The 12,768-nt window shown below is 38.3% G+C and overlaps 1 protein-coding gene across 1 annotated transcript in view; it reads left to right on the forward strand.

Moving 5' to 3' along the window:
* ORC5 (origin recognition complex subunit 5) overlaps positions 1–12,768 on the forward strand; it is a 67,873-nt gene that overhangs the window by 23,598 nt on the left and 31,507 nt on the right. The window contains exons 7-12 of the mRNA XM_006774900.2: positions 411–459; positions 541–629; positions 4,997–5,051; positions 8,012–8,124; positions 8,922–8,969; positions 10,227–10,337. Of these exons, the coding sequence (XP_006774963.1) occupies positions 411–459; positions 541–629; positions 4,997–5,051; positions 8,012–8,124; positions 8,922–8,969; positions 10,227–10,337 (465 nt within the window). The remainder of the gene's footprint in view (positions 1–410; positions 460–540; positions 630–4,996; positions 5,052–8,011; positions 8,125–8,921; positions 8,970–10,226; positions 10,338–12,768) is intronic.

Here is a 12,768-nt window from a genome sequence, read left to right on the forward strand (position 1 = left end):
TCAAGGCGTAATATGCTAATGGTATGCTAAGGCCACTCAACTGCTTGCTATGACATGCATTGACCACCAGGGGGCAGATGCTCCAACTGGTAGGTTAGCTTGCTGCTGGGGTACGGCCAATCCCTGGCTGGCTAACCTCTCGCATCCTTCCCTGGCCCCAATCATGCACCAGTGGGTCCCTCGGCCTGGCCTGTGCCCTCTCACAATCTGGGCTGAGGGACTTCCCCACCTCCTCCCTGTCCCCCAGTGCATGAATTTCATGCACCGGGCCTCTAGTTGTCGTAATAAGCTTTAATAATATTTTACCTGAGAAATTAAATCACAGGAAAATTGCTTGAATAGTTTAAGAGTTTTACCTGAAAAATAATTCATAATTGTGGTAGATAACTACTATTTTTCTTTGTTTCTAGGCAGTACTTAATTTTCCTAAATATTGTGAACCTGTGGTTAAAGGAGAAGGTAACTATATAATTTTATCTATTAACTTTAAAAATTTTTTTATAAGCTCTAAATTATTGAAATTTTCTTCATTTTGGGTAGCAGGTGAACGTGATACTCGCAAACTCTGGAGAAATATTGAACCTCATTTGAAGAAAGCCATGCAGACTGTTTATCTCAGGGAAATATCAATAAATCAAATCATAAATCTACATTTGCCTTTTATTAGAATTTCATAGTAATGAAACTGCTCAGGTGATAGGGTGGCACATAGTATAGTGGGAAGTACATGGTTTTGATTTCCAGCTCAGCCATTTTTTGTCTTATGGGGTCTGAGCAAGTCACTTAAAAATGCCAGTCCAGCCAGCTGGCATGGCTGAGCATGGTCATGGTTTGATTCCCGGTCTCACACCCATCTTTACCCTTTTCACTCTTTCTAACCACATAGAATTCCTGGTCTATCCTGTGTGTGTGTGTATGTATGTATTTATTTCTCTGTATCTTTAAAAAAAATTTCAAATATGTACATATGTATTTTTATATATGGAAAGGCAGCTACTTCCCTTTGCAATTAATATATGGTCTGTAATATGTTTTTTTTCACAGAAAGGTATAGAGCACAGAAATCAGCATTGCTAATCTGATCTCCTGCCTAACTGAAGCATTTTGAAAACCTTTTTCTTTAATGAGTGACTTACACCCATTTGTATTTATTGATATAAAGTATATTTGTTTTATTAACTTTGTCGTGTTAATTTGCTAAATTCCTTTAGTAATCATTTTCTTTGTCATTTTTGGAAAAAATTGTTGGTTGTTAGGATAGTTTGCATTTTTACTCCAAGTGGTTACTTTTCTAGTCATATTATATATAACTAGAGGCCCGGTGCATGGATTCATGCACCGGTGGGGTCCCTCGGCCTGGCCTGCGGGGATCGGGCCAAAACCAGCTCTCCAACATCCCCCGAGGATTCCCAGATTGTGAGAGGGTGGTTCTCGTGTGACACACCCCAGAATCGGGCTCCCTCCTCTCTGGTTCTGGTGATGGAGGATGTGGCCTAGGGGATTGGTCCGCTGTGAAAACACCCAGTCATCCCAGTTAGTTGAGGGGTGCCACCACTGTGGGAGCGCACTGACCACCAGGGGGCAGCTCCTGCATTGAACATCTGCCCCTTGGTGGTCATTGTGCGTCATAGCAACTGGTCGACTGGTCGTTCTGGTCGTTAAACTGTTTGGCTGCTTGGTTTTTATTATATAAGACTAAAAGCCCAGTGCATGCAATCACGTGTCCCCGCCCACCAGCGTGGCCTCACCGTGCTCGCAGCCCCACCTACCCGCACCAATCTTTGGTCATTACAGCGTTAGGGCCACAGGCCTTATATAATATAGATAGATGCCCTCCCTTTTTTCTCACAATGTGGCATAAAGGACCAGTAAGACTTTGCAATAGTATAGTAGAGAAATAGCATTCTAAGATTGGTGATACCTACTACCCATTTGAAAGTGCTCAAATTGCTACAAGTTAAATGACTTGTTCATTTCTCCCCCCTCCAATATCCTTGACCCCCTTCACCCATGTAAAGTAAATTTTTCTAAATTAAAAAATAATAATCCCATATATCATATTTCCTAATTGAGATTAAATACTTTGGATAAGCAGAATAAAGTCATAGAAGGCTAGATCCGGACTTAAGCTGTTTTTGTTGAAATGTATGTTAGTTTTATATAACTTTTATAAGCAGTTTGTACAATTACGAACTATGAATTCAACCTGGTTTATCTTAAAATTCTAGCCTATTCTGTGGCAATTAATGCAACTACCGTGACTCTGACTCATTTCTGGAAATTGATATTTATTTAAAACATGGAATGACGTTTTAGTCAGGCAGATCTCAATTGAAACGTTGGTTCCACCACTTAGAGCAGAGGCTCTTAACCTTCTGGCCCTTTAAATACAGTTCCTCATATTGTGACCCAACCATAAAATTATTTCGTTGCTACTTCATAGCTGTAATGTTGCTACTGTTATGAATTATAATGTAAATATCTGATATGCAGGATGGTCTTAGGCGACCCCTGTGAAAGGGTCGTTCGACCGCCAAAGGGGTCGCGACCCACAGGTTGAGAACCACTGATTTAGAGGCTTACAGCCTTTGCAAATTAGTTAACCTCTTTGACTCATTCACAGGTGGAGAACCACTGACTTAGAGGCTTATAGCCTTTGCAAATTAGTTAACCTCTTTGACTCAGTTTTGCCATTTGTAAAAAAAAGAAATGCAGTTTATGAGTAGTAAAAGGGATATGTTAAGGGATATGGTTCATAGTAGTAAACATTTAGTAAATATTATAGTCCCTTCTTTTCCCATTAAAGATGGTCAGTTTTTCCCTGGTTGTCCTTTGAGAGTTAAATAGTAACATTAAACGGGTAATTACTATATATGAAAAACCTTATAACTTTAAACTATCTCAAAGGAATGTGAATATGCCTTCTAATCTGAAGCACCATCAACTCTAAATGCTCTATTTTGAAAGTCAGCTTGTTAGACTAGTTTTGCTCTTCCCATAGGTTACTAGTAGCTTATCAAAATTTCCTACTTGCTGTATTCCCAGAATTTTCAACTATGCTTATAGATTTGAAAAAATATATATTTTGATTTAATATATTTAATTGTTCTGATCCGGCATTTACTTTTAAATTAGCATTTTAAGAGCTTTTTAAGAGACTTAGAGCGGAGAAGGTCCTTACAGATCATTGCATCTAATTACCTTATTTTTTTTGTCACCTGAGAACATGCTTTTTTTGTTGTTGTTAAGAGGGGAAGGGAAGGAGAGCAAGAGAAAGAGATGGATAGATTGCCTCCCACACACTCCCCAACTGGGGCTCAAACTGGTACCTTTTGGTGTATGGCACGACACTCCGATCAACTGAGCCACACTGGCCAGGGCTAATTGCCTTATTTTTTGATGAGAAGGTTATTGATTTATTCAAGGTCCTACAGCTAAAACTTTGGTCTTCCAGGACAGTCTTTACACTATGGTGTGTTCCTTATGAATTTGATTTGACTTATCATAATTACTTCATAGTCTTAATATTTGGGGCTGTTGAATAGTTTTCATTACAAGTAAGATCAGAGTGGGACCGTTGAAATATCATGAACTCTGCAGATATCTACAAGGATTCAGTTCTTAGCTCCAGTACTGACTGACTGGGTATCCTGGGGCAACTTAACTTGTAGGCCTCAGTTTTCTGATACAGTGATACTTATTTTAACACATTGCAGACAGATCATGAGAATTCGCATGTTTTCTGTTCTAAGGCTTGTGGCCAATCACGAGAATTCTTTGTGTGTGTATGTGTATTAGAGGCCCAGTGCACGAAATTCGTGCACTGGGGACAGAGGGGTCCCTCAGACTGGCCTGAACCCTCTCACAGTCTGGGACCACTTGGGGGATGTCCGCCTGCCAGCTTAGACCCGATCCCCCCAGGGATCGGGCCTAAGCCTGCAGGCGGATATCCCTCTTACAATCCGGCATCCCTCACTCCTTACCGCTCGGCTCACCATTCGGCTCGCTGCTCCTAAGCACTGCCACAGAGGTGGAAGAGGCTCCCACCACCACTGCTGCACTCGCCAGCTGTGAGCCTGGCTTCTGGCTGAGAGGCCCTTCCCCTATGGGAGTGCACTGACCACCAGGGGGCAGCTCCTGCATTGAGTGTCTGCCCCCTGGTGGTTAGTGTGTGTCATAGTGACCAGTCATTCCCAGTCGTTCTGCTGTTAGGTTAGGCACGAGAATTCTTTCAAAAGATAATATCTTGTAAGAACGTGTAATAAATAACTTCAAAATGCAATGGGTATTTAATTTTAAAGCGGGCCTTTAACATTCTATTGTACTCGTTCAGTAGAAACTTATCTGGCCCCTGGGTGAAGCCAGCAGTAAAACTACTGGTCCGCAGTGTGGTAAGAGGTTGTTACTCAGTTTAGAAATGGTGCATAACAATTTTATCTCATATGGTAACTGGAACATGGGGAGTTTTATTGAATGACAGATGATATTATTTATTTGTTGGTACTTTTTGATAGCTTTATAATTGTGATCAGAGGAAAAGAGACTTAAGAAAATTAACATTTGGATCTCTCTCTATATATATAAAAGCCTAATACGCAACTTGTCCCCTTGGGAGTTCGACTGGGAGTTTGATAGCTCTCTATGATGTGCACTGACCACCAGGGGGTGGCACAGAACAAAGTGAGGCACTTGCCGGCAGCTGGATTCCGGGGAAGGGAGACCCCGGTGGCCCTGATCCCCAGCTAGGCCTAGGGACCCTACCTGTGCTTGAATTTCGTGCACTGGGCCTCTAGTTGATATATAAGATACATTGTTCTGATATATACTTCATGATTCCATAGAGTATAAACATGTATATTGCATATATATATTGTCTTGTTTATAGGGAAATTGAATCTATTTTGTCAATAATAAATTTTAGTTTTTCTAGGACTCTGTTTTAAGTATGGTATTTTGATGTAGTATTTTTTCAAACCCTTAATTTCTATTTTCTTTCAGTTCACAATGGGAGAAGCTACAAAAAGATGACACAGATCCAGGACAACTGGAAGGTATCTAGGAAATATTGAGACAGTTACCAGAAACCCTATTTTATTACTAGTAATTAAGATACTAAAGTTAATGCCACAGATAACATTCGTCAGTAGTGTTATAAAAATAAATTTACTTTTTAAGCTATAGTGATATTTTAATTGATTTTCCTTTAAGTGAAACCCTAATATGAGGAAGTAAAGTTTGTATACCAGTTTTCTGAATGTTGGATTGTATCATGTGAAAATCAAGCAGTTTTTATTTTATTAAATGCTTTTGTTAAAACAATTACATTACATAATTTCATCTCAGTATGTATGTATTTCATGAGTTTTAATGAATAAAATTCAATTTTATGTTAACCCAGTTTGTAGGATACATTTCAGTTGACTATGTTTTAAAAGCTTTGTGCTTTTGTTTTCTTTAAAAAAATTATTACTTTGGATTTATCCCAATAAAACAGCTTTTACTTAAAAAATAAGCAGATACCTAAAATATTATTTTAAAAATAGATCAGTGCCTAGTAGTTGGGGGAACTGGTATGAAATGAAATGGTGCTGAGAAGCTGTTTTGTCTGTTTTGGTTTCTCAGTGCTCCTAATCCTATACAAGTGATTTTTAGTTGTGTGTTTTAATGGAAAGAAATAGATGTTAGAGTTAGAAAATCTATAATAATTGGTTGACACTACTCCCTAACTGTGTGATCTTGAGTCCAACTTAGTGTCCTCATCTAAAAAATGGGAAGAATATCTAGCTTTAAGTTATAGCAAATTCAGAGATGCTTAAGTACCTAGCACAGTGTCTGACATATACTGTATTTTCATTAACTATCAGATTCCTTATTTCCTTGTAAAAATCAGTGCTGCCTGAGTGACCCAGTTGTTTTATTTATCCATTCATTCAATTATTTCATTTGTGAAAGGCACTCAGATACAAAAAGAAAAAAAAAAGGAAAAATTAGACATGGCTCTTTCAGTGAACAATATAGCTTGGTAAGAAATATAATTTTAGTATAATTAACTGTTCAATCCTATGTAATAAAAGCCCAATATGCAAATTGACCAAATGGCAGAACCACTGGTGGAACGACCGGTTGGTATGATGTGCACTGACCACCAGGGGACAGGCACTTAACGCAGGAGCTGACCCCAGCTCACAGACCCTAGGCCAGCCAAGGCGGGTGCCAGCAGTGGGGGAGGCCTCCCCCGACAGATCAGCCCTGATCACCTACCCATGAATGAATTTCGTGCTTCGGGCCTCTAGTCTATATAATAAAAACCTAAGAGATCATCATGGCGGAATGACCGGTTGCTATGATGCTCACTGACCACCAGGGGTCAGACGCTCAATGCAGGAGCTGCCCCTTGGTGGTCAGTGCACTCCCATGGTGGGTGTGCTGCTCAGCCAGAAGCCGGCTCACGTCTGGCGAGTGCAGCTGCTATGGCGGGGGGAAAAAACTATGGCGGGAGCCTTTCCCAACTCAATGGCAGCACTACCGAGCTGTAGCCGCAGGCGCCAGCAGGCCAGGATGAGGCCGAGTGGCGCCTGACCCCTATTCAGGCTCCTCCCTGTCCGCCCGCCACTTGGTGCACTGCTACATCCCCGTAAGGGATCCCAGACTGCGAGAGGGATGTCTGCCTGTCGGCTTAGGCCTGATCCCGGTGCCGTTCTCTGTAGAAGGCAGTCAGTCTGAATAACTCAGTGACTCAGGGAAGCGCAGAGAACTCAGGGTGAGCCTGCCCTGGCGCTTGACTCATCCATTCAATGGTGTTCGCAGGACAGACCATGGTGGCAGATGCTCAATGCAGGAGCTGCCCCTTGGTGGTCAGTGCACTCCCATGGCGGGTGTGCTGCTCAGCCAGAAGCCAGCTCACGTCTGGTGAGTGCAGCTGCTATGGCGGGAGCCTTTCCCAATTCCATGGCAGCACTACCGAGCTGTAGCCGCAGGCGCCAGCGGGCCTGGATGAGCCCGAGTGGCGCCTGACCCCTATTCAGGCTCCTCCCTGTCTGCCCGCCACGTGGTGCACTGCTACATCCCCGTAAGGGATCCCAGACTGGGAGGAACTGTCGGCTTAGGCCTGATCCCGGTGCCGTTCTCTGTAGAAGGCAGTCAGTCTGAATAACTCAGTGACTCAGGGAAGCGCAGAGAACTCAGGGTGAGCCTGCCCTGGCGCTTGACTCATCCATTCAATGGTGTTCGCAGGACAGACCATGGTGGCCCAGCCTGTGCACATGCAGCAGCTGCTGAAGCTCAAGCAGCAGGCTCAGCAGCAGCAGAAGGCCATCCAGCCACAAACCGGCAGGCGGACATCCCTCGAGGGATCCTGGACTGCGAGAGGGCACAGGCGGGGCTGAGGGGAACACCTTGCCCCCAAGTGCACGAATATTGTGCACTGGGCCGCTAGTGTAATTATAAGTAATGATTATAGATATAAAGTTATGTGGGCCATAAGTGGGGGGAAAAAAAACCCCCACAAACTAGGAATTCAGAGTAGAGAGGTTTTTCTATTTTGGTGTGATAGAGGGGCATCAAGAGAATGTTTAATGGAGAGTGTGGCTTTGAAGGACAGGTTGGGTAGCATTTAGACCAGAATAGGAGGAGCCAAACAAAAATACAGTGGGGCCTTGACTTACGAGTTTAATTCGTTCCGAGACTGAGCTCATTAAGGAGCTCATTAACTCAAATTACTCTATCAACTCAATGTAAAAAATCGGCCGAGAGACAGCTGGTATCTCAAAAAACTCGTTAGTTGGGACACTCGTAAGTCAAGGCCCCACTGTAATAGAATGAGCAAAGCATATTGATAATAATGTTTACTACCACCACCACCATTATCATGCCACTTTAGGCTCAAGGAGTAGGTCATTTTGACTAGATAATGTGGTATGAAAGTAAAAAGATAAAAGATGAAAATAAAAGAGATACTTAAAATCTAATGGTAGCCTGTTAAATACCTTCATGAAAGTTTTTTGTTGTGTAGGTCTCTCAGCATATACTCATGTGGAACTTCCTTATTACTCTAAGTTTATTTTAATTGCTGCATACCTTGCTTCATATAATCCATCAAGAACTGACAAGAGGTTCTTCCTTAAGGTAATAATTACTTCTTTTTACTTTATTTTTGAAGATCCCATGAATAGTTTGAAATTTCTCAATATCTAAATTTCTAAGGGTCAGGGATTAGAATAAGAGATTGCTAAATATGTATTTAGGATTCATCCTCTAAGGCTTTAAATTAAGATCAAAACACGAGTGGGAAAAATAGTTTCAAGGAAGAGCTCAGGTATATCATAGGTGCTAATTCTATATTTTAAAAATGCATAAGGATTTCTTTAAAGTATGAGAGATGGAAATAATTTTAAGGATACTAACTTCTTTGTTGTTCTGAAGCTCCTGCTGTAGTGTCACGCACTCATACATCATTATCTAGGATATTCAGGAACCTCTTCTGCATATACATTAACTGAATAAATCCCATTTTAGAATTATGTTCTTTTTTAAAAAATATAATATGCAATTTTATTTATTATTAAATGTACTTGTAATAAGCTTTTATATATTTATTTTTGCCTACCTCTTCCTCCAGTCTTTTGTTTCATGAGGACAAGGACCACATTAAGTTCTTTTAGGAAGTATCACTATTTTATTTTAAAAGCTTCTTCTTTACATACCAAAATAATCTATACATATGAAATCTAAGTCAAATCAAGGCTAAAATATGTTGATATTTTAAAGTGATATTTTAGGTGGGCAAGTAGAATAAAATTTTAAAAAAGCCTAAGATGCATAAATTAGTGTTATCTGTGCCATGTTTTAAACAAATTATGTTTTCTGTTTTTATGGAATACTATCTTTATTTTAGTCTTAAAAATTATTTTCCTTAATTGCAGCATCATGGGAAAATCAAGAAAACCAATTTTCTAAAGAAACATGAAAAGGTATTTTCATTTTAATTTCTCTAAAGGGAAAAACTCATGAATTTAGGACACTGTGGGAAGTGGATAAATTCATACCTTTATTAGTCATGTGGATATAAGAAGTTATTTTTATTGCTATGGTACCATTATAATATTGTACTAATATTCTGTTATGCTGAATACGGTGATTGAAGGGCACATTCAAGGGAACTGGTACTAGAGATGAAAAAGTCTGTTTTAAATTTACATTTTCTCTAGCTGCTTTAAATTCTTTTCTCCTTTTCCTTTAGTGTTTTTAAAGTTTCACTGTGGTGTGTCTGGGATTGTGGAGGAATATCCTCACTCACCAGTTCCCTAAGGGAAGGAAGCACATCCATTCACCTCTGTATCTCAGCACTTGGTGATATTTGATAGATGCTTATTTTAAAAATGAACAAATTTAATGAGTGAATGAAGAAAATCAAAGAATGAACAAAAAGCTAAGAATTTTATTTTTTAGACAAAATCAATTAAGAAATTTGAGAAGTGAAATATATATGTGAGTCCTGCTGATGAGAGGACTGTGAAAGAGCTGGCACTTTGGACCCTGTTTGTGGAATGAGTGGGTTTGTGCAAATCTAGGAAAAGGACGGTGTTGAGAGAGCAGCTGCCATCGTGAAGATGTCTCTAGTTCTGGATGAACTCTAGTTCTTCTGATGCTATTCTCAGAGATTTGACTTTGACTTTTATAGTAGTAGACTCTTTTGTCTTTCATTCATGTTGTTTTAAAATGTGAACTGTAAGTAATATTTTTAGGACTATTAATGTCGAAGAAATACATTTTCTAGTCTGTGGCATAAAGAGGAATGGTGAGATATAAGTGGTAATTTCTAGGCTAGGAGTTAGGACCACGACCCTGCTTTTGGTTATGTACTATCTTGACAAATGTTTGGCTGTCGCTTATCATCTGGTTACAACAGTAAAAAAGGGGTAATATTTAGGACGAGGCTGGATGACTTGTGAATCCTTTAATATTTGTTGATGTTAAGTCAGAAAATCTTGAAGAAAATATTAAAGGATAAATCATGATTATATCAGGTAAAGTTTTTGTGTAGAGACTGCAAGTTGGATTTGTTAGCATCTTTGGGGAACTGTAAATATTGTGATACTGGGAATTTATAGTACAAAGAGTGAGTCCTCTGCTTTAAGAAAATCCATTTTCTTTTTTCTTACAGACAAGCAATGTAAAGAGTGAGTCCTCTGCTTTAAGAAGGAAATCCATTTTCTTTTTTCTTACAGACAAGCAATCATCTCCTCGGACCAAAACTGTTTCCACTTGATAGATTATTAGCAATATTATATAGTATCGTGGATAGCAGAGTTGCTCCAACAGCAAATATATTTTCCCAGGTAAGCTTTGTGATAGGCTGTTATCTATCATCTTTATCTTTATGGAATTTTTTAGGTAGAATAGTTGGTAGAGTTCTAGGCATTTATAGATTTGATCAGCATGAGTAAGTAATTTGGTCTAGGTGAGTAATTGAAAATTCCAAATCTTTAAGGATATCACTGAATTTGCATATAGGTATAACCATATGATCAAAACAGGTTAATTTTCTATTTTTTTCTTTTTTTAATTACAGAATTTTTAAATTAAGCAATTATAATGATCTTGATGATTAAACAAAAGGCTTCATGATTATTGATGAAGTATAATATAAAAATATAATTTAATGAAAACAAAAATATCAAAATTTTATTTGCATATAAGTAAAATTATTCCTATTCCTCAAATAGACCTTTTAGGTTGACATGCATTTTTACAAAAATGCTCTCATCTTCAGAATGATTAAGTTCTCAAATTTTTCACTAGATGGCAGCAGTAGCATTAAAAATAGGAACCATGACGTATTTAATAAAGTTAAGATTTTTTAGTTGCCATTTAAAAAAGCTTAATTATTAAAAATATAGTCATAGTACATTTCTTATATGGTCCAGAAAAACAATCCTGATCTCATGGATATGAACGGGTAGAGGAGAAAGAAAATGTGACTAGTATTTATTGAAAAACAAAGTCACCTGACTTTGTTGCAATGTTGTTTTATGTATAAGTTTTTAGGTTGAGAAATCTGTAAATAATAGCATTTACATTTTTATTCACTGCAAACAAATTTGGTTCCTGAGTGGATGTTAGACTTTGTAATCTAATATCTGCTGGAAACTTTTAATTCTTCACTCAGAGAAGCCTTTGAGAACCAAATATATATGTTCTCATTTAACTCAACATTTAAGTTAGATAATTTTTATGTCAGCATTTATAAAACATTTTATATACCTTTACTGTGTTCTTGAAGGAAACATATATAGAAATTTGTTGATATTTGCAACCATAGTAAAACAAAGACTTATATTTTTGATATTTATTTTATATATTTAAATGCCGTTTAACAAAAAAAAATCAACCAAAAAAATGAGTTCGCGTGTCACCTCTGACACGCGTGTCATAGGTTCGCCATCACTGTATTATGATCTTTATCTTAAGGAATTGAGGCTTAGAGAGGTTAAGTGTTGTTGCCAATCAATGTGACACATGTAATTCTTTGAGAACTAAAGACTGGGGAAGTGGGGTACTTCTAAATAGAGCAGGAAGGCATCTGTACCACATGTAATTGTACCTCAGGGACCCCAAAATTACCTTTGTGGAAGATACAAAGAAGGATGATCAGTGGTTTTCCCTTTTAGAGAGCTTATAATTTATTTGGGGGGGGGTGGTACAAATGTACATAAAAATAATGGATAGCTGTAAATGAATGCTAGTTAGTGCTGCTGAGAAATTTACAGCAGAGAGATCACTGGATTGGGCATGAATATAGGAAGTTGACTTCATAGAAAAGGTGAAAAATGGAACTGGGTTATAGAGAATGAGTAGGATTTTTTTTCTTTAAATATTTCTGATCTACATAGTGATCCATTTTTATTGTACAGAAATGAGAAAATGGGTAAACAAAAAGGAAAAATAATAGATAAAATTAGCTGACATCTTATTTCCAGTGGATAGAGTTTAGTGACTAGAAATTTATGATGGGCAGGTAATATGACCAAAGGGAGAGGACTAGGAAAACCCACAAAATCTTTGTGACCTGCACACTGGTTTAGTTGAAAGTGGATTATATTGTGGTATTGGTAGCAATCATTGTTAACAATCTGGTAAGTAGTACTACTGCCACCATCATCCATCTTACCTTGCCTTTTGGTATCTTACATTGGTAGGGCGTTTTACATTTTATAGCCTTGTCACATACTGAGTTAATCTTTAAAGAAAAGGAATTGAAGCTCAGAATGCCTAAGAGATCTGCCCAGGGCCACATAGCAAATCACTGGTAGCATCCGGACTTGAAGAAGATTTTTCCAACAACAGGCTTTGATTAGAGAAACAGTGTAGCCCAAATGCATCTTTTTAACCAAGTTAAATTGTTTTCCACCTTAACAACTATGAAATTCTTTTCAACCATAAACTTAAAACAATTTTTATTCATCTTCTCATTGCCAGTAAACAAAATGATAAATTTTGTATATTTAAAACATGGCTTAAATGAATTTGTGTTCATTTGATGTCAAATCACTTAGGACTTGATCTTGCTTTATTTCCATTTGTGATACAAAGGGTGGGGTGCTACAAATGGATGCTGCATCTGACCCTAAAATATCTAACACAGTCAGGTTACATATATACTGTGTGTAAGAACAAAATGTGACAGAAATCACATCATAGGAAGGGCAATTCTCCCATATGCCTTTTCTTTTTCTTTCCATTGACTCCCAGTGACTTTTTCTGTTTTAC

This window comes from Myotis davidii, unplaced genomic scaffold (genome assembly GCF_000327345.1).
Source record: "Myotis davidii unplaced genomic scaffold, ASM32734v1 scaffold125, whole genome shotgun sequence".
Classification (NCBI taxonomy): Eukaryota; Metazoa; Chordata; class Mammalia; order Chiroptera; family Vespertilionidae; genus Myotis; species Myotis davidii.